Here is a 26,597-nt window from a genome sequence, read left to right on the forward strand (position 1 = left end):
TTCAGGCAATGCTGAATTTATATTTTCATATATATATTGTTGAAATATTATCGGAAATATATATATATATATATATATATATATATATATATATATATATATGCAAAGTAACTCATCACACCACCTTCTCGGGTAGCGTGCCCTAACATCCGCTCTGGCTCCAGTTACAAAGTCTCAGAAACTGGTTGGGATTTATGCCAAGCCAGAATTCTCCACAGAAGGGAAGAAGACCCATCTGCAGACAGTGCTTGCCCCCCCCCCGTCTGTACAGAGCAGGGTGTTCTGGCTTGGCTGTGGGAAGAGGCCTGTGACTAGCTAAAAGGGGCAAGGATTCTCTTAAGGGTGCATTCACACGCTATTACTAGCAGCGGGTTTCCCGCTGTGGGAATCCCGCTGCGAGTTACGCTACCATTGATTTAAATGGGTCCACAGACAGTCCACAATAGTGTCAGATTTGCGGACTGTCTGCGGACCCATTCAAGTGAGTGGTAGCGTAACTCTCAGTGGGTTTCCCGCAGCGGGAAACCCATTGCTAGTTACTAGCGTGTGAACGCACCCTTAGGGAGGAGCACTGCTTCCATGGAAGAACGGAGATTCAAAAAGTCCATTAGCACTCCGCTGGCTTTCTGGGTAAGGAATATGCAAAGCAGCTCATCACACCACCTTCTCAGGTAGCATGCTCTAAGATCAGCTCTGGCTCCACTTACGAAGTCTCAGAAACTGATTTATGGCAATCAGTTTCTGAGACTTTGTAACTGGAGCCAGAGCTGATCTTAGGGCATGCTACCTGAGAAGGTGGTGTGATTAGCTGCTTTGCATATTCCTTACCCAGAAAGACCCCCGAGTGCTAACGGACTTTATATATATATATATATATATATATATATATATGTTTATATATATATATATATATATATATATATATATTGTATATTCTCTGATGTATGATTTTTTATATGCGCTTACATATTTTGTAGCATATTTTAGCCCCAAGGCTAGGGTAACAGCACTTTGCATCAAATGTAAAAATTGTCTGAAACTCTGCTGTTGTGTGACTTTGTTTTTTTTGCAATTTACATTGAGGTCAGTGTTGGCAATGTTGGGTGCAACTTGCGACCTGTGATTTTGGGTTACTGTTGTATTACAGTCACATCATGTTACTGGTTGCAACAGGACCATATAAAGAGTCATCAGTTGCATTACGACATTGCGATTTCTATGTAGCCCTAGCCTCAATTTTTATTTAGACCTCCAGTTTATGTCACCCAAAAAAACACTGACACACCTGACTGTACTACTATAGGAAAGACATTTGGATTTTTTTTACTTTTGAGCTTGGGAAGTAAGATATTCTCAACAGAAAGTTCCTTACTGAAAGATTGTAACCCTGGTCAGTCTTTTGAAGTCTTAAAAGATATCTATATAAAATGCACTTTAAATAGTAAAATGCATCAAAACTTCACAAAATGTGAACTGACCTCGATACACTTATGAGTCTAATTAATTTACCGGGCTAAACTCCATTACCATCAGTCTAATTAGATGACCAAGTACAGTGATCAAATGCCACACCCTCTCACTGCAAAACTACATACTAAAATCTGATATTTTGGATGATTTATAGAGTGGACTGACACCGATACACTTGGCAGCTCAGGAGGATAGAGTCGGTGTTGCCCAAGTTCTCCTCAACAATGGAACAGTCACCGACTCTACAACTAAGGTATTTGCTTAAAGTATCTATGATTTGTGTTCTGTATACTAGAAAAGATTATATATGTCTGACCTTGTTTATAAGAAGTTTCTGTGGGAAGGGAACATTTCAATATAATGACAGTTCCATAAAATATTGTTTAGTTTTAGTTTTCATGTAAAGTAGGCTATAATATCCTTTGCATCATGGAAATGTAAAGCAACTAATTTTCCAGAAAAAGGTTAGCTTGTTGTTGTTTGAATATATTCATATAATTGTGATGAATATTAACAAAAATGTTCATGGAAAATGCTAAATATTCATGTAAATATCTTCTTTCATTGTTGCCACTGCCTAGTTACATGATGACCTTTAAAGTAAAGGAGAGCACCTGGTCTCATTGTTAATAGTTATGGGTGGGGAAGAATTGGCTTTTGCCTCATGAGGGTTTTTGCCTTCTTCTTGATCAACTTTGCAGGAAAATGGGTTGAACAACATGGATGTGTTGCTATTTTTACCTTCCGGTTATACTTTATACAGTGAAGACAATGATCAACATCTTACAACATGTCAGTTATTCATGTCTAGATATTGCAGATACTGTAAAAATCTGGTGTTCCAAACCCCCTGGGGCTTGACCACTAACCATGTCAAGGCTTCCTAGTCAATACTTACCCTAACTTATTGCCTTGACAAGGGTAATTACCAATCCATGCATTATTAAATCAAGGTGTAACAAGATGCATTATATGGATTAACAACATTAGGCTGTGTATACCTTGCCTTGGATGCATCACAGGTATACGTTAATGATAAATACATCTGAAGTAGGCCTGCAATGGATGTCATACCTGGTGGCATATGTTTTATACCTGGTGGTCCTCTGTATAGAAAAGCACCATCTGCTGTGCTGCCCTATACAGTTTTTAGAAAGTATGCTAACATATACCTGCCTGACAGAGGGTAAAGGGACACTTTTTTGCCCTTTTTCAGGTCTATAGTGACGTATGGTTGCGTTAAACATATACATAGGGAGTATTTCTTTGCATGTAGACTAAATGTAGTGCACAAATACAGAGTTCACCTAGCGTTAGAGCTGTATTAGACCAGCAGGTCATTGCCTGATACAGCACCAGTCGCCAATGTACAAGTCGACGGCCACTCGTTTAAAGAGTCCTTTAGTGGACCAATAATTGGTAGTGATATACTGCCCGTACCATCGCTGGATCACTTTGGTAGCCATTCACTTTGACTGGGAGATTGATGCTTCTGTCAAACAATGATTTTCAATCACGCATAATTCTGGGGCTATTACACAAAGTAATTATTATTATCAGTTTGGCCAATATTCACCCATCTAATACAGCTCTCACTTGTACAAACAGCAGTTTCAGTAGTAGATAAAGTCCCTGTTACCATGAATGGTATACTATTGATTTGTCGGAAGACAATGGGTATAAGTTTACATGGTTAATAATTAAACAGCCTTATATTTGTCTTTTCCTAATAACTACCACACAACATTACAGAAAAGAGTACAATGGTGGGAGGGGGTAAGAAATACAATAGTGTTAAAAACAAAGTATATATGCCCAAGGAACACATGGAAAAGGAAAACCAAGAAGAAATATAATCCAGAATGCAGATATGAATGGAGGTTCGAATAATCCCTGATCTTTTCTGTAATGATTTTCTACAGATGTTATACACTCCTCTTCATGTAGCCAGCCACTATGGGAACATTAAAATGGTGAACTTCCTGCTGCAGCATGGTGCCAAAGTCAATGCCAAAACCAAGGTGGGTTCTATATTTAATACAGTAAAGTACTTTGTGGAGAAGAAGCCCCGGACTGCAGAGTTTACAAGGCTTTGTCTAAGAATATGTTCACACACTGGACTTTTCTGTTCGGAATGTCAAAGCACAATCCATGGCAGAAATTAAAAGCATACCTTCAGATTTCTACCGAAGATTTTTACCTTCTATGCTGCGGATTAGGCTTTAGTTTAGGATGTGTATTCGGTCGCACTAATTCATTTCCTGCCTCCCGAATTTCCAAGCAGCTTCCTCCTTATCATCACAGACAGGAGTACAGTGAAAGGTGACCCCGGGTATATAGATAACAGAGGTACAGGCAATAGCTATTGCTCACAGATCAGCCTCCCCCTCAATCTAGAATGTCCTTTTGCAAAAAAAGGTCACTGAACACACACACAGACATCTTTGCCATTGATGTCAAGCACAACTTCAGTCTATTGTCATTTGGGGCTTGCTATAAAACATATCTCTAAATGCTGTTAAACACAGTTAAGGCAAGATGGCTGCCCCCACAATAATGTACATGATAAAATAAATAAAAAGCATTACAGTAAAAAAAAAAAAATTATAGAAACAGATTAGAAAAAAAGAATGTCCCAGATTTATCAAACTGTGTGAGAGAAAAAATAGAGTGATTTCCCCACAGCGACCAATCACAGCTCAGCTTTCACTTTACCAGAGCTCCTTAGCTGAGTTGTGATTGGTTGCTGTGGGAAAATCAGTCTATTTTTTCTCTCACACAGTTTGATAAATCCGGGCCTAAGTGTTTCAGTATCTCCCTGTTATCAACAGTTAAGTGATACATTCCCTTTAAGAACCTATTTTATAATATTGCGTAGCATTTGAGATACTTACTGTATCTTATAACATCACTCACATTTATTACATCCGTAATATTTATAACATTCGACCTCATCCTATGAAGATTATGATCTTTACACATTACCCCCTCTGTTCTGTTTGCATTCCTTTCTTTTGGAGTATTTTTCCTTTTTAGATGATTCATGTTATGTTCTTTCACCAGAACGGATACACTCCTTTACATCAGGCTGCTCAGCAGGGACATACCCATATCATCAACGTATTGCTTCAGCATGGTGCCTCCCCCAATGAAGTCACTGTGGTAAGTGGAATCTTTTACAATCCACATAAGTAGCTTTTTACACATTATACACATTACTTATTTTGTTTAGTTTTTTCTTGTTTTCCATGTTATATCGGGTAAAACAAATGCCTACCTTTGAACACCATTTTGTGTTTTTTTTTATACCTAAGTAGATGCAACATTTAATGTTGTTTAATTTCTTTATATATCCTTTTTCCTATCCAGAGCTCCAAATCCTTTTCATAAATATAACCAAAAAAAAAAAAAAAAAAATTCTGACTGCCTACAGTTATCAGTCTGGGGAACTCAAAGCCTACTGATAAATTCATTAAACTTTAAGAGTTTTCCTGGAAAATATATTGTTGACCTATCTTCAGGATAAGTCATCAATACCAGACCAGTGAGGTGCTGACCCCTGGCGACTCACCAATCAGTTGTTTGGCAGAGCCTTGGCACCAACATTTACAGTGAACGAGTCAGAAGCAGACAGCTCCATGCGTTGTGTAATGACCATGCTTTTACTGCTTCCGCTGACGTAACACTACTTGGACATTACACAACGTATGGAGCTGTCTGCTTCTGGCTCTATTCCATATGCTAGTGCCAAAGCTCTGGGAAACAGGGGTGCCCGGTGTCGACACCCCAACTGGAATTGATGGCCTATCCTGAGTGTGGAGTCATCAAATTGTCATGCCTTCTCAAATACAGTACTTATATGGGCACTATCATTAAAATTATGTTTTTTCATATGATGCAGCAAGTAAAATAATAAGATCTGTAATTTACTCCCTGTAAATAAAAGTATTTTTATGTCACTTTCATGGCCTTATAAATCTGGCCACTAGGGGTCTCCCTTCTGGTCCAGACTGCATTCCATCTGCTCAAAAGCCCATAATTTGGTCTCCTGCTTGACTGGCAGGAGATTAAACTCAGGACATGCGGTCTGGCCATAGGCAGTGAATAGCACTCGCTCTCTGCCTGTGTATGAAACAGGGAGAGCGAGTGCTGTTCACTGCCTATGGCCAGACTGTACAACCTGAGTTTGGTCTCCTGCCAGTCCAGCAGGAGACCAAAGTCTGTGCTTTTCAGCAGACGGAATGTGGTCTGGACCAGAATGAAGCCCCCTAGTGGCCAGATTTATAAGGCCATGAATGTGGCATAAAAATATATATATTTTGTATATTGAAATACAATTACAAATCTTATTTATTTTACCTGATTTATCATATGTCAGTTCCCATTTAAGTTGTCCTAAAAGGTAATCTCTCAGATTTATTTGCTACTGAGTGCTGCAGACCCCAATGGATAACTGTTAGGGTATAAAAACTAATGTACCTCTCCCGAAAGTGATGGTGGTCATCAGAATTTCCTTTCTATTTTTCAGCCAATTGTCAAGGAGGCGTGTCACCCAAATGTCGCTCACCTTCTTCTCCCAGCCCCTTGTAGACTGATGTACAGAGCCCTGCATGTACATGTTAGTCAAGTAGGGGCTGGAAGATGACGGTGAGCAAGGAGGAGTGCCAGGCTTTGGCACTTGAGCAGTTTGACACCGCCTCCTTGACACTTGGCAGAGAAATAAAAAGGAAATGTATTATGTTTGGTAACCCCATCAGCTCCCGTAAAGACAGAGTTTGCTTTAATACCCTAACAGCTATCCAATGGTGTCTGCAGCATATACAGCTGACAGATTCCCTTGAAGGTTGTCATGTAGTACAACTGCTTTACTTTTACTTTCTCTGTATTCTTCCCTGGATGTCTCCTCTTCCCATAAATGCTCATTGCGCTGTTCCTTTCTGTTAAGTCAGCTACAGGACAATGCTAGAACAATCTGACATAGCGCCAGAAATGTTAAATTGGTGTTTATTCAGAAGTGCATATCACAATATACCAAAACTTGTCCCAGTTTCATACTTTTAAGCCTGGATTTTATTTGACAAACATTAGACATATAAAACAGTTTCACGTGGATAACAAGAAAGCCTTTTTAGGGTACTGAAAGTGGTTGATCTGTATTATATTTATTCATTAATTTATTTATTTATTCATTGGACAGAATATGGTAAAATATATTATAAGAAATAATATGTACAGAATTAAATGTGTGTCTCAAAGTAACATAAGGCTTGGGGTACCCGTTAAAGGGGTTGTGCGCAGTTCGGAGCTCCGTTCACAGCGTCTGGAAGTTCATTACTCCGAACGCTGTGTGTGGGCTTCCGTGTTCGCAGCCGCCGTGCGTGACGTCACGCCCGGCCCCTTCGTGACGTCTCGCCCGCCCCCTCAACGAAAGTCTATGGGAAGGGGGCGCGACCTCTGTCACAGCCCCTTCCCATAGACTTTGGTAGAGGGGGCGGGCGTGACGTCACGAGGGGGCGGGCGAGACGTCACGAAGGGGGCGGCTGCGAACACGGAAGCCCGCACACAGCGTTCGGAATAATGAACTTCTGGATGCTGTGAGCGGAGCTCCGAACTGCAGGGCAGCACACAACCCTTTTAACTTGGACTTGTGGCCACATGACATAACATTACATTGTTCCACAGCTACATTGTAACTAATGATACTGGATGAGGTCCCACTGAGACCCACAAATTACTGTGACCAGGATATGACAATCCGCAGACATTCAAACCTGCTGGATTAATCTGTGTTTCCACTTTGCAGTTTGATTTGGAATACAGCTGCAGTTTTTGAACCAAAGTCAGAAGTGGATCCGTAAGGAAGGAGTCCTTCTTTTATATTTCCCTTTCCTTTTAAATACACTTCTGTCAGTAACAGTTTTCCAAAAACAAGAACTGCCAAGTGAAAACACAGCCTAAAGGTAGGGTCACACACAGTGCGTACGCAACGTATTTGGCGCTGTGAGAAATCTGCCGGACAGTACGAAATATGCTGCGTATGTGCTAGGAGCAGACACACACAGGGATATTCCCTCCCCAGCCCTGTGTGTGCAGTGCGGTTCAGAGGCGGGCTGAGTGCACCAACAAAACTGTGACGCGCGTGCCGTCACCAAACCTTATCGCACACACAGGGCTGGAGCGGGGAAAGCCCTGTGTGTCTGCTCCTAGCGCATATGCAGCATATTTCCTGCTGCCTGGCAGATTTCTTGCAGCTTCAAATACTCTCCATATGTGCTGTGTGTGACTCCCTACACCAAATGTGCAAATGTGACCACAATCTTTACCATTAATTCTAGCAGCGCAACCCGGCAACCTGATACTGTGCAGCCCTAGCCTAAACCTTATTAAACGTAGGTTTCATAAGAAGTCATGGTTTGTCTGCGTGTCTTTATGACGGCATGGATCCAGCATGTGACTGCTTCATTAGTACAACTTTGTACACGTTCTATGATTATTATATGCAGGATGTTGTCTCTCAATGCTGATTTCATGTATGGATGAGTGCCAGGAAATAGTCATCTGTGCAGACACTTCACATGGAAAGTTGTAAAGCAGAGAGATGATTTGGAGACATCTGATGTTGGTGCAAGGATGTAGAACAGTGTTTCCCAACCAAGGAGTCTCCAGCTATGCAAAACTACAACTCCCAGCATGCCCGGACAGCCGAAGGCTGTCCGGGCATGCTGGAAGTTGTAGTTTTGCAACAGCTATAGGCACCCTGGTTGGGAAACATTGATGTAAAATTAATTACAGCCATATTCAGGCTGCCTGTGTCTAATCTTTAACACTAACACAACCCATTGTTGTCCCTTTTTTTTAGAATGGTAACACTGCTCTCGCCATTGCTAGAAGACTTGGTTATATTTCAGTGGTCGATACTTTAAAGGTGGTGACGGAAGAGACCCTGACTACAGTTGTGAGTGAATTCATATTATAGTGCTTCTGATACTGGATACTGGTGGCAATAATGTGTCAGTACTTTCTTTTAAAGGGGTATTCTGGAGAAAAATCTTTTTTTTTTTTTTTTCTTCCAATCAAATGCTGCTGGAAAGCTTTATATGTTTGTAAAATACTTCAATTTAAAAAACACAAGCCTTCTAGTACTTATCAGCTGCTGTATGCCCTGAAGGAAATCATGTAGTCTTTCCAGTCAGACACCGTGCTCACTGATACCCCCCTCTGTCTATGTCAGGAACTGTCCAGAGCAGAGAGCAAATCCCCATAGCAAATTTCTTATTCTCTGGACAGTATTTGATACCGATTTATTCTGCTTCTTGCTGCTGGTTTGCAGGAAAAATCTCTAATTATTCTTATTCTTATTATCACTAATAAAAATTATGATTATTGTTATAATTTATATTTAAACTGATTCCGTAGCATTTTACAAAGTCGTGAGTACAGATAAAGACAAGTATCAGACATTAAAGTGTACTCGTCGGATCCAACAAAAAATATTTTTTTTTTATATATCACTCAGTACCTAATCCTGACCATGTAATTGTTACGCCTAGCGCTCCGGGTCCCCGCTCCTCCCCGGAGCGCTCACGGCGTCTTTCTCCCTGCAGCGCCCCGGTCAGTCCCGCTGACCGGGAGCGCTGCACTGTCATGGCCGTTGGGGATGCGATTCGCACAGCGGGACGCGCCCGCTCGCGAATCGCATCCCAGGTCACTTACCCGTCCCGGTCCCCTGCTGTCATGTGCTGGCGCGCGCGGCTCCGCTCTCTAGGGCGCGCGCGCGCCAGCTCTCTGAGACTTAAAGGGCCAGTGCACCAATGATTGGTGCCTGGCCCAATTAGCTTAATTGGCTTCCACCTGCTCCCTGGCTATATCTGATCTCCTCCCATGCACTCCCTTGCCGGATCTTGTTGCCTTGTGCCAGTGAAAGCGTTTAGTGTGTCCAAAGCCTGTGTACCTGAACTTCTGCTATCCATCCTGACTACGAACCTTGCCGCCTGCCCCCGACCTTCTGCTACGTCTGACCTTGCCTCTGCCTAGTCCTTCTGTCCCACGCCTTCTCAGCAGTCAGTGAGGTTGAGCCGTTGCTAGTGGATACGACCTGGTTGCTACTGCCGCAGCAAGACCATCCCGCTTTGCGGCGGGCTCTGGTGAAAACCAGTAGCCTCTTAGAACCGGTCCACTAGCACGGTCCACGCCAATCCCTCGCTGACACAGAGGATCCACTACCTGGAAGCCGAATCGTGACAGTAATTTTTATGTGTCTAGCACCTTTATTTATTTTTTTATTACACTTTTAATTTAGCTCACTAGTCTGAATTCCTCTCAAATGGAGGGGGCGTGGCCTCACAGTGCATGTCCACGCCCCCTCCCTCAGTATGCTGTCTGCTCACATCTCCCTTAGCATTAGCAAAACTACAACTCCCAGCTTGTCCTCACTGACAGTAGCGGGACACAAGCTGACAGTGGGAGGACTTTTTCTCCAGGTGTGAGCCCTGCGCTCACAGCTGTCAATCAAGGAAGTGTGTCCATGACATAGGTGATGACGCATTGACACAGCAGGACTAGTATGTGTCCAAGCAGGCAGGGGGAGGGGGGGACAGTTGTTTGACTGGCTTTTTCAGTATGAAATACTGAAATTTTTCTAATGAAAGCAATTGCAAAACCTATTAGTTTTGGATGCTATGCAACATATCAAAAGTTTTTGGATCTGACAGTGCCCATTTAAATATTCAAACAGGAGGACTGAGGGCCCTGCTGACAAAGGCTTACAGGCTACTTAGATGGTATTGATTCATATTGGGTTACTTAACCCCTTAACGACACAGGACGTAAATGTACGTCCTGGTGATGGGGTACTTAACGCACCAGGACGTACATTTACGTCCTGAGCATAACCGCGGGCATCGGAGCGATGCCGGCATCATGCGCGGCAGGTCCCGGCTGTGGATCGCAGCCAGGGACCCGCCAGTAATGGCGGACACCCGCGATCCCGCGGATGTCCGCCATTAACCCCTCAGATGCCTTGATCAATACAGATCACGGCATCAGCAGCATCGCGATCACTTAACAGGATGATCGGATCGCCCGCAGCGGCGATCCGATCATCCTGCACGACAGACGGAGGTCCCCTCACCTGCCTCCGCTGCCTTCCGGGAGTCTTCTGCTCTGATCTGCCTTCCCGCAGACCAGAGCAGAAGATGACCGATAATCCTGATCAGTGCTATGTCCTATACATAGCACTGAACAGGATAAGCAATCGAATGGCTGCTATAAATAGTCCCCTATGGGGACTATAAGAGTGTTAAAATAAAAGTAAAAAAATAAAGTAAAAAAAATGTGAAAAACCCCCTCCCCCAATAAAAACATAAATTGTCCCATTTTCCCTATTTTACCCCCAAAAAGTGTAAAAAAAAAATATTTTATATACATATTTGGTATTGCCGCGTGTGTAAATATCCGTACTATTAAAATAAAATGTAAATGATCCCGTACGGTGAATGGCGTGAACATTTTATTCCCCAAAAAATTAATAAAAAATGTAATAAAAGTTTTGTGTAAGCAAATATGGTATTAATAAAAAGTACAGATCACGGCACCAAAAATGAGCCCTCATACCGCCGCTTATACGGAAAAATGAAAAAGTTATAGGTCTTCAAAATAGGGGGATTTTAAACGTACTAATTTGGTTAAAAAGTTTGTGATTTTTTTTAACCGCAACAGTAATAGAAAAGTGGATAATCATGGGTATCATTTTAAACGTATTGACCCAAAGAATAAAGAACATGTCATTTTTACCATAAATTGTACGGCGTGAAAACAAAACCTTCCAAAATTTGCAAAATTTCTGTTTTCTTTTTAATTTCCCCACACAAATAGTATTTTTTTGGTTGCGCCATACATTGAATGGTAAATCGAGTGATGGCATTACAACGGACAACTGGTCGCGCAAAAAACAAGCCCTCATACTAGTCTGTGGATGAAAATATAAAAGAGTTATGATTTTTTGAAGGGGAGGAGGAAAAAAGGAAACGTAAAAATAAAATTGTCTGAGTCCTTAATGTCCAAATGGGCTGAGTCCTTAAGGGGTTAAAAAAAACTTTTTTTTGTTATCATACATTTTTTTATTTGAATTTTGTGTATTATTATGTTTCTGCACAACATTGAGGACATATTCTACTAGATAACCATGTTAAAGTTTTGATCTGCATAGAAACCTATTGTTGTCCAGACTATTACATTGGTTTATGTGCTGGATATACTGTACAAACATACACATTCAAAATGACAGTAACTCAGACTCATGGGCCAGAAATGCCAATGTCATTAACTCAGCTCTCAGTCATGCTGGCTGCCAAATAATACAGCTAACCCAAGGATCTGGCAGCTCTTCAGTGGCCTAGTATGTGACTATACTGTATCAGACCTGCAGGATTGGGCTAAAACGCTTACAGATAGTTAAAACCTTTGATATTCATGTTTGAACTGCCAAATAAAAAACACCCTATATTCCTGTATTAAAGGGAAACTAACAGCGGATTCACCCGCATGTAACCTAATACACAGAGTTATAGTACGGTGAACCGGATTACAATGAGGTATCACTTACCCAGATACCCGCTGGATTAGTCTCTGTTGCTTATATGTAAATTGCCAGCTTTGCACAGTGGAGGCCGGACCATAGATGCTTGGTATGCCAGGTCCTGCTTCCATTGCGTGAAGCCAGCCATTTCCCGATTTGCAGTGGAGGTTAATACAACAAGTTTCTTCGGAACCAGGCTGCAGATCCGGGTAAGTGATACCTCATTGTAATCCGGTTCACCGCACAATAACCTCATGTATTGAGTTCAGTGCAGTAAACTTGCTGTCATTTTCCCTAAGGACTTTGAACCAGCTGCCATCTCCCTAACTAGAATCCCAGTATGGAAGTGCTGGTGGTATGTCATCACTACTTACTGCCAACACTTTTGCAGATGGTTGCTTTAGTTGGGGTCCAGTGGCTGTGGTTGGGGTCTGCCGTCAGAGACCACCAATATTCACGTAATGAGGTGGTCATTCAAGCAACTAGGGCCAGCACTAAACTGGTGCTGAGGCTCATTCATTTTCAAGATCAATGGAGGTCCCCACCGCCCATAAAGTGATGGTATATCTTTGCGATCACTATATACCCTATATACTCGAGTATAAGCCGACCCGAATAAAAGCCAAGGCCCCTAATTTCACCCCAAAAACCCAGGAAAAGTTATTGACTCGACTATAAGCCTAGGGTGGGAAATACATCATCCCCCCCATGTAATCATCCAGACCCCCGTCATCATCCCCCCCCCTTCATCATCACCGCCTGTCAATCCCTTCATCAGTGGTCTTCAACCTGCGGACCTCCAGATGTTGCAACACTACAACTCCCAGCATGCCCGGACAACCATCGGCTGTCCGGGCATGCTGGGAGTTGTAGTTTTGAAACCTCTGGAGGTCCGCAGGTTGAAGACCACTGCGGCCTTAGTCATCATCCAGCCCACCCCCCCTTTTGTTTTGTACTCACCTCCCCTCAGCAGGAAGTTAGGGGGAGCTGGTCCAGGCCATCTCTGCTGCAGTGACCGTCCGGTGGGGAGGATTAGTCATTGCGGGCTGTCCATTTTCACCGGGGGGCCCTCTTCTCCGTGCTTCGGGCCTGCCCCGGACTAGTGACGTTGCCTTGACGACGACGCACAGGGACGTTCATGCGCAACGTCCCTGTGCGTCGTCATCAAGGCAACGTCACTACTCCGGGGCCCTGCCCGAAGCGCGGAGAAGAGGCCCCCCCTGGTGAAAATGGACAGCCCACAATGACTAATCCTCCCCACCGGGCGGTCCCTGCAGCAAAGATGACCCGGACTAGCTCACCGTAACTTAACACCAAGGGGAGGTGAGTACAAAACAAATGGGGGGGGCAGGATGATGACTAAGGCCGCAGTGGTCTTCATCCTGCGGACCTCCAGAGGTTTCAAAACTACAACTTCCAGCATGCCCGGACAGCCGATGGGCATGCTGGGAGTTATAGTTTTGCAACATCTGGAGGTCCGCAGGTTGAAGACCACTGAGAAGGGATTGACAAGCGGAGAGTTCACTCGAGTATAAGCCGAGGGGGGGCGTTTTCAGCACGAAAAATCGTGCTGAAAAACTGCTTATACTCGAGTATATATGGTAATATATTGAAAAACCTCAGTTCAGACGGCGCGTGCTTCATTCATTTCTATGGGAATACTTAAAAGACCCGAGTACAGCACTCGGGAATCATCGGTGCTCTCATAGAAATGAGAGAGACAGGGTACTGTCCCGGAGATTGCAGGGGGTCCCAGCAGTCGGACCCTTCGCGATAGTGAATAGAGGATAAGTTTACTTTCGCCGGAGTTCTCCTTTAATTTAAATTGATTCTGAGGGAGATTTATCAAAACTTGTGCAGAGGTAAAGTTGACTAGTTGCCCATAGCAACCAATCAGATTTTAGAGACATTTTTAAAAATGAAAGGAGAGATCCGATTGGTTGCTATAGGCAACTGCACCTCTCTTGCACGACAGCAGGGACAGGCTTCTTTATTACAACTAATACGCTGCAATGTTTCACATATATAGATGGGAACAGGGCTCTGAGTCACTGGGTGGACCCAGGCGGCTTCTTCCCACCATGTCAGGCTTGACGGATAGATCTTCCCCCATATACAAATAGGGAGAAATCTTACAGTCAAGTCTATCAAGGCTAAAGCCTCCTAACTGAATGGGAGTGGGTGGTTCCTATAAATAGATTTATGACCACATTCATCACTATGCACAGCAACCCCTAACATAGGTTTTACAATGTACCGCAGTGATACAAATAAAACATCTTTGCTAAGTTAGGATATACAGGGATATAAAGTGTTCTATGGAAAGAAATGTTGATAATGTGTGGGTAGTGCTTGGGCAATATAAATCTGACCCTGCACAGTGCAGTAAATCTGCATGTCTATACTTTCTAATGTGATAATATGTATAACATGTGTAGTATGCAGCATTTATGACAAATACTAACTTATTTTCATGTTAATACAGTGTGTATATATACAGTGGTCCCTTAAGTTACAATATTAATTGGTTCCAGGACGACCATTGTATGTTGAACTCTATGGAAACCTGGTAATTGGTTCTAAAGGCACCAAAATGTCATGCAAAAATAGAAAAAAGTGGAAATTAAAGAAAAATAAGTAGATTACTAATATAGATTAAGCAAATCATAGCATATAAAAGTAAGAAAGATCTGCTAAGAGCTGTAAATCACTGTCTATGTCAGTGTTTCCCAAGCAGGGAGCCTCCAGCTGTTGCAAAACTACATCTCCCAGCATGCCCGGACAGCCAAAGGATGTCCGGGCATGATGTGAGTTGTAGTTTTGCAACAGCTGGGGGCACCCTGCTTGGGAAACACTGGTCTATGTAGAGGACAGGAGCTTCTTCTGGGTCCTGCACAGTACATGCTGTGTCCTAAAAAAATAAGATGGAGTCGCCCTCACTTGGTGTCCAAAGGAGGAGGTAACCCTGGTACAGGTAAAGAGTACAGAACATGTAATACCTCCCTGTACTATGGGGGGCGCTACCAGACACCAGTCAGTGCATACGCTTCAGGAATACAGGGGTATTACCAGTAAATGCCCATTCTGATTGGTCGGTTCTTCCAGCCATTGACACTTTTCCCAGATCTGGACTGTCTGTAACATTGTATGCTGAGTCTTGTTTCAACTTACAATGGTTCAGAAAAGACCATTGTATGTTGAAACTATTGTATGTTGAGGCCATTGTAAGTTGAGGGATCACTATATATATATATATATATTATAATTTTTTTTCATATGTAAGATTTAGGACACTTATTACAAATAAAGCATATTGCAACCATTTTTATTGTTCTTAATGTAAAATTGCTGACTTTTGGTCACATCACAAACTGTTTACAAAGTCCTATCTATGCAAATGAGCCATCATCACACAGCTCTGTAGGTGTAAAAAGAAAAGAAAAAGTTATAGGGGTCAGAACATGGTCATAAGCAAATGTTTTAGTTTTTTTTGCATTTCTATTATTGTAATAAAAATATCCAAGTTTGAGTCATACTGACCCATAGAATAAATGTAAACAACAAGGTATGGAGGGCTCAGCTACCTATCCAGTGAAAGTGGGGTGCTATCCAGTGTCAAAAAAATTACTCTAAGTGTTCCGTCACTAAGAATAAATGTAGCATGTCAGTTATATTGTCCCATTAAATTTTAAATTTTGCCCCAGAAATATCTTTTTATCTGGCTTTGTAATACATTATTATGTAAAATGAAGGGTACCAGTAAAACTTGTACTGCAAAAAATTATCCCGTATACAGTGATCCCTCAACTTACAATGGCCTCAACATACAATAGTTTCAACATACAATGGTCTTTTCTGGACCATTGTAACTTGAAACCAGACTCAACATACAATGTACAGACAGTCCAGATCTGGAGGAACTGACCAATCAGAATGGGCATTCACTGGTAAATCACCTCTATTACTGAGGTGCAAGCACTGACTGGCTGTCTGGTAGCGCCCCCTACAGTACAGGGAGGAACTACAAGTTCTGTACTACTCCTTACCTGTGCCAGGGATAGCTGCTCCTTTTGAACACCAAGTAAGGGCGGCTCCATTTGGGACACTGTGTGTACTGTATAGGACCCTGAAGAAGCTCCTGTCCTCTACATAAACCATTGTTTCCCAACTAGGGTGCCTCCAGCTGTTGCAAAACTACAACTCCCAGCATGCTCGGACAGCCAACGGCTGTCCGGGCATGCTGGGAGTTGTAGTTTTGCAACAGCTGGAGGCACCCTGGTTGGGAAACACTGACATAGACAGTGATTTACAGCTCCCAGCAGATCTTTCTTACTTTTATATGTAAGGACTTGCTTTATCTTTATTAGTTATCTACTTATTTCTCTTTAATCCTCACTTTTTTTTCCTATTTTTTGGATGACATTTTGGGGCTTCAGAACCAATTACCAGGTTTCCATAGAGTTATGGTTTCAACATACAATTATCATCCTGGAACCAATTAATATTGTAACTTGAGGGACCACTGTATAACTCTGTCAGGGGATAAATAAAAACATTATGGGTCTTGGAATGTGATAAGAAAGAAAAAGGAAATCCAGATCTCTCAATTATTTAGTTATTACTGGCACTTCATACAAACTCCTTCCCATCGTGGTCTTTCTCAAGAGGAAGAATAGACGGCTTCTTACTACACACTAGTCTGTGGGGCCCTCCGCTATCTAGCAGTTATCTACTTTCCTGTGGATAAGGAATAAATGTTGATTATGGGAAAGCGTCATTCAATACAGTAAATTTCCATTAGGCCGACATGCAATAATGGAGACATCCGCTTGTACTCCATATGTAGATGTTTGGAGCACACATGTTATAAGCATCATAAATCTCTTGTAAGATCCAAGGGTTGTTCTTCTCTTGGCATGACGACCATCACACACATCATCTTGCTGCTTTTTTCCAACTATGTAGTCATGTTTGGCTTGGTGCATCCAAAACCTAACATAGGAAGTGATCATTTCTCCTTTATTTTAATTTTATATCCCACAGATGGTGACAGAAAAGCATAAAATGAATGTTCCGGAAACGATGAACGAGGTCCTGGACATGTCAGATGATGAAGGTATGGGAACAACATATATCCTTCCTTTTATCCGTGTCATCACCATTGCTACACTATGAGGAGTTGAAGCATTTGGCTTCTTTTGCCTTCATAAAACATATGCATCTAATATTCCCGAAATGTTAGCAAAGCAGGAATAAATAAACATGTAGCTCAAAAGAGCAGAATTAAAAGAACAGAGCAGAGAGCATAGGACTTGTGATTGAAGGGTATAGTTAAAGGTGTTCCGCGTAGTAGTAGCAGCGGGGCCCGTCTAATTTTGGATGAGGCTACGTGAAGTGCCTTCCATTTCAGATAACACTTCCAAGTTGTACCATCACCAAAAATAATATACGGTGCAGTGTCAATGCCATGCAACCTAGATACCCCCAAATAGCATATAAAGACATCAAATAAAAAATAATATACGGTGCAGTGTCAATGCCATGCAACCTAGATACCCCCAAATAGCATATATAGACATCAAATAAAAAATAATATATGGTGCAGTGTCAATGCCATGCAACCTAGATACCCTCAAATAGCATATATAGACGTGAAATAAAAAATAATATATGGTGCAGTGTCAATGACATGCAACCTAGATACCCTCAAATAGCATATATAGACGTTAAATAAAAAATAATATATGGTTCAGTGTCAATGCCATGCAACCTAGATACCCCCAAATAGCATATAAAGACATCAAATAAAAAATAATATATGGTGCAATGTCAATCCTATGCAACCTAAATACCACCATATAGTATATAAAGCAGCCAAATACAAATTATATATGGTGCAGTGTCAATCCTATGCAACCTAAATACCACCATACAGTATATAAAGCAGCCAAATAAAAATTATATATGGTGCAGTGTCAATGTCATGCAACCTAAATATCGCCATATAGCATATATAGCAGCCAAATAACAAAATATATATATATATATATATATGTGCAGTGTTAATGCCATGCAACCTAAATACAGCTCCCATATAGTATATATACAGTGGGGATCAAAAGTTTGGGCACCCCAGGTAAAAATTTGTATTATGTGCATAAAGAAGCCAAGGAAAGATGGAAAAATCTCCAAAAGGCATCAAATTACAGATTAAACATTCTTATAATATGTCAACAAAAGTTAGATTTTACTTCCATCATTTACACTTTCAAAATAACAGAAAACAAAAAACAAGCTTGATGCATTTTGGAAACAAGTCCTGTGGACCGATGAGGTTGAAATTGAACTTTTTGGCCGGAATGAGCAAAGGTACGTTTGGAGAAGAAGGGGAACAGAATTTAATGAAAAGAACCTCTGTCCAACTGTTAAGCATGGGGGTGGATCAATCATGCTTTGCGGTTGTATTGCAACCAGTGGCACAGGGAACATCTCACGAGTAGAAGAAAAAATGGATTCAATAAAATTTCAGCAAATTTTGGATGATAACTTGATGCCATCTGTGAAAAAGCTGAAGTTAAAGAGTGGATGGCTCCTACAAATGGATAATAATCCTAAACACACCTCGAAATCCACGGGGGATTACATCAAGAGGCGTAAACTGAAGGTTTTGCCATGGCCTTCACAATCTCCTGACCTCAACATAATCGAAAATCTATGGATAGCCCGTAAAAGAGCAGTGCGTGACAGACAGACCAGAAATCTCAAAGAACTGGAAGACTTTTGTAAGGAAGAATGGGCAAAGATACCTCAAACAAGAATTGAAAGACTCTTGGCTGGCTACAAAAAGCGTTTACAAGCTGTGATACTTGCCAAAGGGGGCAGTACAAGATATTAATTCTGCAGGGTGCCCAAACTTTTGCAGACACCATCTTTTTGTTTTCTTTTATTTTGAAAGTGTAAATGATGGAAATAAAATCTAACTTTTGTTGACATATTATAAGAATGTCTAATCTGTAATTTTGGAGATTTTTCCATCTTTCCTTGGCTTCTTTATGCACATTAATACCATTTTTTTCCTGGGGTGCCCAAACTTTTGACCCCCACTGTAGCAGCCAAATGAAACTAAACTAAACTAATAGTAGTACATACATAAACTAAACTAATAGTAGTGATATACAGTTCCTGGTGGTTGGAAGCCTTGAATGATAGTCCATTTATAGGGTTCCATTCCGACAACTGAATTGTTCTATTGTTTTTAAGTCGCTCAAAGTATATATAGATCTCTAGCACATTCTCCCTCTGAATGCTTTCTTTTAAAAACATTTAATTCATATGAAACATTATAATTTCCCCGAGAATATCAATGACATGAAGACAAAGCAGGTCACAGACAGAAGACTTTACTTAATGGATAGTGCTTAGTTTCATGTCCTTAGATGGCTACCACTAGTTCAGTGGTCTCCAAACTGTGGACCTTCTGATTTGGCAAAACTACAACTCCCAGCATACCTTCTCATTTGGCAAAGCTACAACTCCCAGCATGCTGGGAGTTGTAGTTTTGTCAAATCGGAAGATCCACAGTTTGGAGGCCACTGCACTAGGGCATCAAGAAATCGACAAGGTATCAAAGGGGAAGCCCCTCGCCCATCAAAATAACAATTACAGAATGCACATCAATGAGGCGTGTTCGGGGTAAAAACTGCAGCATGAATTCATTATACAGCCAATTCTAGTGATGGGCTTTGTCCTTTCTTACTGCATACTGTACAGAAATCAGCACTGGTGAATAAACAAGCATTCGCTATCTCTGTATGTTTTGCAAATGACATGTGTATAGTTGTGTTCCATTTTGTACATCCCATATTTACCTCCCATTCACTTCTTGTGTTTACGTGAATTACACAGTACGTAAAGCCAATATACCTGAGATTCTGAGTGATGCAGAGTATCTATCAGAGGGGGATGAAGGTACAATGCTTTATTCATCCACAATGGATTCAACTAACATTTACAAGTAATTTGAGGCTCTCACAACAACAAGATTAAGGCTTAACAACAGGGTTTACTCTGTAACAACCATGAATAAATAGCCAAGTGTTCTCATATAAAATAGAAGCATTTACAGAGCTGTCTAATTGTCACAAACCTATCCCTCAATCCCATTCAATATATGTCTAATAGGAATTCTGATCTTACTGACACTAGGAACTATTTTTACTGAAGGTCCATTATAGCGTTCGTATTACAGTCCAAATCCCTCAAGCTCGCACCAAAAATGACTACAGAAAGCCTACATTAATCTACCGTATATACTCGAGTATAAGCCGACCCGAGTATAAGCCGAGACCCCTAATTTCAACCCAAAATCCCAGGAAAAGTTATTGACTCGAGTATAAGCCTAGGGTGGGAAATACCTCATCCCCCCCTGTCATCATCCAGACCCGTCATTAACATCCTCATCATCCCCTTGTCATCATCCCACACATCCCCCCTTCATCATCCCCTTGTCATCATCCCACACATCCCCTTATCATCCCACACATCCCCCCTTCATCATCCCCTTGTCATCATCCCACACATCCCCCCTTCATCATCCCCTTGTCATCATCCCACACATCCCCTTATCCCACACATCCCCCCTTCATCATCCCCTTGTCATCATCCCACACATCCCCTTATCCCACACATCCCCCCTTCATCATCCCCTTGTCATCATCCCACACATCCCCTTATCCCACACATCCCCTTATCCCACACATCCCCCCTTCATCATCCCCTTGTCATCATCCCACACATCCCCCCTTCATCATCCCCTTGTCATCATCCCACACATCCCCTTATCCCACACATCCCCCCTTCATCATCCCCTTGTCATCATCCCACACATCCCCCCTTTATCATCCCCTTGTCATCATCCCACACATCCCCTTATCATCCCACACATCCCCCCTTCATCATCCCCTTGTAATCATCCCACACCCCCCCCCTTCATCATCCCCCCCCCCTTCATCATCCCCCCCCCCCCCCCCCCTTCATCATCCTCTTCTCATCATTCGCCCTCAGTGGTCTTCAACCTGCGGACCTCCAGAGGTTTCAAAACTACAACTCCCAGCAAGCCCGGGCAGCCATCGGCTGTCCGGGCTTGCTGGGAGTTGTAGTTTTGAAACCTCCGGAGGTCCGCAGGTTGAAGACCACTGCGGCCTTCAACCTGCGGACCTCCAGAGGTTTCAAAACTACAACTCCCAGCAAGCCCGGGCAGCCATCGGCTGTCCGGGCTTGCTGGGAGTTGTAGTTTTGAAACCTCCGGAGGTCCGCAGGTTGAAGACCACTGCGGCCTTCAACATCATCCAGCCCCCTCTCACCCCCTTTAGTTCTGAGTACTCACCTCCGCTCGGCGCTGGTCCGGTCCTGCAGGGCTGTCCGGTAAGGAGGTGGTCCGGGCTGCTATCTTCACCGGGGGCGCCTCTTCTCCGCGCTTCCGGCCCGGAATAGAGCCGTTGCCTTGACAACGACGTATCTGCGTCGTTGTCAAGGCAACGTGACTATTCTGAGGCCGGGCCCGAAGCGCTTAGAAGAGGCCTCCCCAGTGAAGATAGCAGCCCGGACCACCTCCTCACCGGACCACCTCCTCACCGGACAGCCCTGCAGGACCGGACCAGCGCCGAGCGGAGGTGAGTACTCAGAACTAAAGGGGGTGAGAGGGGGCTGGATGATGTTGAAGGCCGCAGTGGTCTTCAACCTGCGGACCTCCGGAGGTTTCAAAACTACAACTCCCAGCAAGCCCGGACAGCCGATGGCTGCCCGGGCTTGCTGGGAGTTGTAGTTTTGAAACCTCTGGAGGTCCGCAGGTTGAAGACCACTGCGGGTGGGGGAGTTCACTCGAGTATAAGCCGAGGGGGGTGTTTTCAGCACGAAAAATCGTGCTGAAAAACTCGGCCTATACTCGAGTATATACGGTATGTTTACTTCTATAAAACCATAGTAAGAGAGGACATGGGGATGGTCTGTGTATTTTGGCCATAATATAGACAATAAAACAAGGCTGCTTTCTGGCTGTCCTAAACCAGTGTTAGGATATAGATACAGGCAGATAATTTTTTGTAGACATTTTCAGAATCAACTCATTTGAGATATGGAACAGATATTCCCGCAACAGACCTGCCACACCACCGTTCATCTTCGTCCAGGAGAGCTCTGTGATAGGATCAGTTTGGAGCCACAAAACAGATTTGAATGGGTCATTTACATAACAGACATTAAAGGGTCCCAACAGATCCATTTGGCTTGAATGGAGTCCATCTGGTTGTCCATCTGGTGTCCATTGTTTTGGAGGAGTTGAGTGGAAAAAAACAAGTGGCCTGCAGTATTTTTCTTTTGCTCAAGTACCATATATTTAACAGTCAAAAGGAACTAAGCTACCCTGGACGGAGCTGAATTTAGCCTAACAGAATAGAAAACCTTATTAAAGGGGTTATCCAGCAGGAAGGGGGTCCCTAAATATTCATATTAAGTGTGATCTAAAAAAATAAACCTGTTCTTACCTCCAGCGCTCCTGTAGTGCCTATAGTGTCCTGCTCCATATCGTGTTCCTAAACTGCAGTGTGAGGTGTGGCCTGGGAAGCATCCTAGCCCAATATGTCATACTGCCACTCAGATGTCCGGCATCGGTCACACTGCAGCTCAGGAAGACTATTGCATTAGGGGACCGGAGCAGAACATCCCTGTGCAGGAGCGCTGGAGGTGAGTACAGGTTTATGGTTTTATATTCCACACAATGGCCCTGTTTTATAAGAGTGGGGTGTAGTATTCTTTGTGGGTTTTAGTTCCCCACAATGTTTATGGGTTTTAGTTCCCTACAAGTATTTTTTCACCGTATTTACTAAGGTTTCCCTACATTTTACAATTTTCCCTACGTTTTGCATTTTTCACACATGCTCTGATCTGTGGGGTTTTCCTCAGCTCAAATCCACCACATTTTCTGTGGAAACTTTGGTAAATATGTTTTCTGTTTGTTTTTAGAAAATGTCGGGGACACGCCCCCTGTTCAGTGACCACACTCATTTCACTAATGGCCACGCCCCCTTTTCAGATTTTCTCAGTAAAATGTAGAGTTAGTCAGGTTTTTTTTAATTCTGGCACAAATTCTGGCGCAGACAGAATTTCTGGCGCACAATCTGACAAAACAGTTCGGGATAACAATAATAAATCAGGACCAATGAGTATAGTTAAGAACCCCCCCCCCCCTTCCTGACAGGAAAATCCCTTTTATCATGGCTCTAAAATCAGAAATTTGTGAGACTACAGGCAGTAATAGTGCAGCCGAATTTCCCCTATTAATTATAATTATAATTTTTTTTATAAAAAAAAAAAATTATTAAAAGGACATATTATTTAGGGCATGTGGAGCAAAAAGAAGAGATACCTGATCCAGACGGTCTGAATTAGCCTAGCTCAAAGAGAAAGTTGCATCAGTATGGGCCACTGATATGCTGGAGAGCAGATATTGAATGATTTTAACACAAATGCACAATAGATCCCTCACCATGAACAGTCAACCACATGGTTTTCCAGTGAATCCATTCTTGTTTGCCAAAAAAAAATACAATCTCTCTTTCCAAATTTGAGCCTATACAGTATTTATGTTGTATCTCTAGTTCTACATATGTATGATCTTGTGTATTACAAATGTAAATAAAATAAAAGTAGGTTTCTGATGAAAGTCAGTGTCTTATATATTATGTAGAAGGAATTGTACCCTCACATCGTATTGCAGTCTATGAATCAGATCTGATACTTGCAAATTTGAAAACAAATTTTACCACTTCTAGTTCCAGATACTTTTGAAAAGGACCTGTCAAACTCAACAAAAATGTATCATTAAATCACACGGGGGGGGGGGGGGGGGGGGGGGGGGAGGGGGGCTGAACACATAGCTTTTTACAGTTTCTTGATACACCCTTCTGTTCCTTAGATATGAGGGTTTATATACAGTAAGATTGGTCTGACTTCAGGGAATCAGTCAGATGGGCGTGAACTTAATTTTAATAATGGTAGTGACAGGTGGGATTATACAGTCAGGGAGTGTGTATTAGGCATACATGCCCCTCAGTATAAAACATTCACACCCCACAACTGTATAATCCCACCCATTACCTGATAGTCACTCCCATTTTTAATTAAGCCCATGCCCATCTGACTGATTCCCAGAATTCTCAGAGAAAGTATAAACCCTTATATCTCAGAAACAGAAGGGTGTATCAAGAAACTGTTAAAAAGTGTGTGAGCTGGACACCTTAAAGGGGTATTCCAGTAAAAAACGGTTTTTTTTTTTATATCAACTGGCTCCAGAAAGTTAAACAGATTTGTAAATTACTTCTATTAAAAAAATCTTAATCCTTCCATTAATTATCAGCTGCTGAAGTTGAGTTGTTCTTTTCTGTCTGGCAACAGTCCTCTCTGCTGACATCTCTGCTTGTCTCGGGAACTGCACAGAGTAGAAGAGGTTCGCTATGGGGATTTGCTTCTACTCTGGACAGTTCCCAAAACACGTGTCATCAGAGAGCACTTAGACAGAAAAGAACAACTCAACTTCAACAGTTCATAAGTACTGAAAGGATTAAGATTTTTTTTAATAGAAATAATTTATACATCTTTTTAACTTTCTGGAGCCAGTTGATATATAAAAAATAATTTCCCTGGATAACCCCTTTAAACTATTTAATGAGAGTAACATCTCAATTTTTGGGGGTTAGTTATAGGTCCTCTTTACAATACACCGATCCGACAGCGCCCCCAACTCAACTAGCTCAAAAAACTCAGTTGAAACAATAAACTTAGCATATGTTTAAATTAAGATTCCTACAGGAATTATAGCCCCTCTACCATATTATCTGAACCATGCCCTGACAATATTGCAGGATAAAGAATTATTCAATCATCAGTCTAGTATATGTCCAGTATATGCATGGGAGATTTTATAGCATTTTCTGCATTTCGAAATGCCCTATTAATCCAAGCAATTATGTTAGTTATTCAAAGTAAAAATGCATGGGAACAAGAACAGTGAGTCCTAAAATCCTCTAAACTGTGCTTGTCATGTTGATAGTGGAATATTTACTAGTCACACTATCATTATGTAAAGCCCTTAGTCTTAGGTGTGTTGTGTGAGCTCCAAGTTACATACGTGATTCTCTAACTCTCAGTCCAGATGTATGTCTTATTCCCAATCTAATGCTTTAACTGCACAAAGCTTTGGTTGGTATTACCTCAATGGGTGATGTTTATAACCACGGGGTGGAAGTGCTACTAATAAGATGTTTTTCTGTAAATATGAAATTTTTTGTGGAAAATGTTCTTTCAAAATATTGCTCAGTTTTATTGCAGGAAATAGCCTGACATGTGAATTCAGTGACGGAAGCTATATGGGCTCTTTAAGACAAATCCTTTCCTGTTTAGATACAGCTTCTGTGTTTAGATACATCATTTACATTTGACTTCTTATAAGCAATTCGGAGCGCTTCTGTTCTTATTTATTCTACTAGGGGTTAAAGTCTGTAATCCAGGAGACGGACAGTAATGCTATGACAGATCACTTTAACAATATACCAGCTGTAAAGGTTAGCAGTGGTGATCTCCGAACTATCCCAGAAACACTCATTTCTGATCATCGGCCTGTGTGAAAGGGCCAGTGATCAGCCCACAAACATGCAAATGTCTTCCATGTCCTTGGAAATGTTTCTTCTGTACCATTTAAGTGCTTTTAGGTGACATTGTCCACGGGGTCAGAGTCTAATAAGAGTGAATAATAGTGGAATTAAAAACCCTGGCAAAAATTGGATTTACCCCTCTTAGAGGATGGTCACTCTGCCATCTGCAAATTACAGATGTGAAACAACACAATGTATAATGGCTGAACATTCTGGCTTCATTAAACATCCCTTATAGAAATAAAAATAATTTGAATTAATAGCTTATGCTTTTCCAGATGAAAAACTTTTTGAATCGTTTTATGTTGAAGGAATAGTTATGGAGTTATGAAAAAAATCCCAGCTATTAGTAACTTAGTTGCTCTTTCTCGGGCGTTGATAAACCTGAATTGTTTGAGGTCTGGACTCTATTAATGATAAACAGGATTCTGCATAAAGCTGGTCCCAACTTTCTTGAGAGCGGTGACTGATTAGCGTTGCAGTATAAAGCCTTATCATGGACGGATACAGAAAATGGATACATTTCCATGTTCAAAATGGTCCAAAACCCTGCTTCTATTGTCTTCTTTTCAGCTCAGATCAGCCCTAAAGATTTATGGCCACTCCACCCCTCCCCCCCCCATACACTGCCCAGGAGTCAGAGAGAATTGTGGGTGACTCTTAGTTTTGTGCCCATGTGACATGTGAAACCCCCCTAAAAAGTGCATGTCCAGTGCACAGAATTCTTAAAAGCACTATGACATAATCTTCACTACCCTTGTTTAGAGCTAAATCCCAACTTTACCATTGGTTTTCGTGTATGTTTGTTGTGTTTGCACTGCCTCTGTTGTCAGCCAGAATAAATG

The 26,597-nt window shown here is 42.0% G+C and overlaps 1 protein-coding gene across 4 annotated transcripts in view; it reads left to right on the plus strand.

Annotated features, from left to right (window-relative positions):
- ANK3 (ankyrin 3) overlaps window positions 1-26,597 on the plus strand; it is a 332,095-nt gene that overhangs the window by 190,832 nt on the left and 114,666 nt on the right. For all 4 annotated transcript variants that reach the window (XM_056529886.1, XM_056529883.1, XM_056529885.1 and 1 more), the window contains 6 exons: window positions 1,625-1,723; window positions 3,393-3,491; window positions 4,534-4,632; window positions 8,330-8,425; window positions 17,090-17,162; window positions 19,952-20,014. In XM_056529886.1, coding sequence (XP_056385861.1) covers window positions 1,625-1,723; window positions 3,393-3,491; window positions 4,534-4,632; window positions 8,330-8,425; window positions 17,090-17,162; window positions 19,952-20,014 — 529 coding nt within the window. The remainder of the gene's footprint in view (window positions 1-1,624; window positions 1,724-3,392; window positions 3,492-4,533; window positions 4,633-8,329; window positions 8,426-17,089; window positions 17,163-19,951; window positions 20,015-26,597) is intronic.

Source organism: Hyla sarda, chromosome 7 (assembly GCF_029499605.1).
Source record: "Hyla sarda isolate aHylSar1 chromosome 7, aHylSar1.hap1, whole genome shotgun sequence".
NCBI classification, from domain to species: Eukaryota; Metazoa; Chordata; class Amphibia; order Anura; family Hylidae; genus Hyla; species Hyla sarda.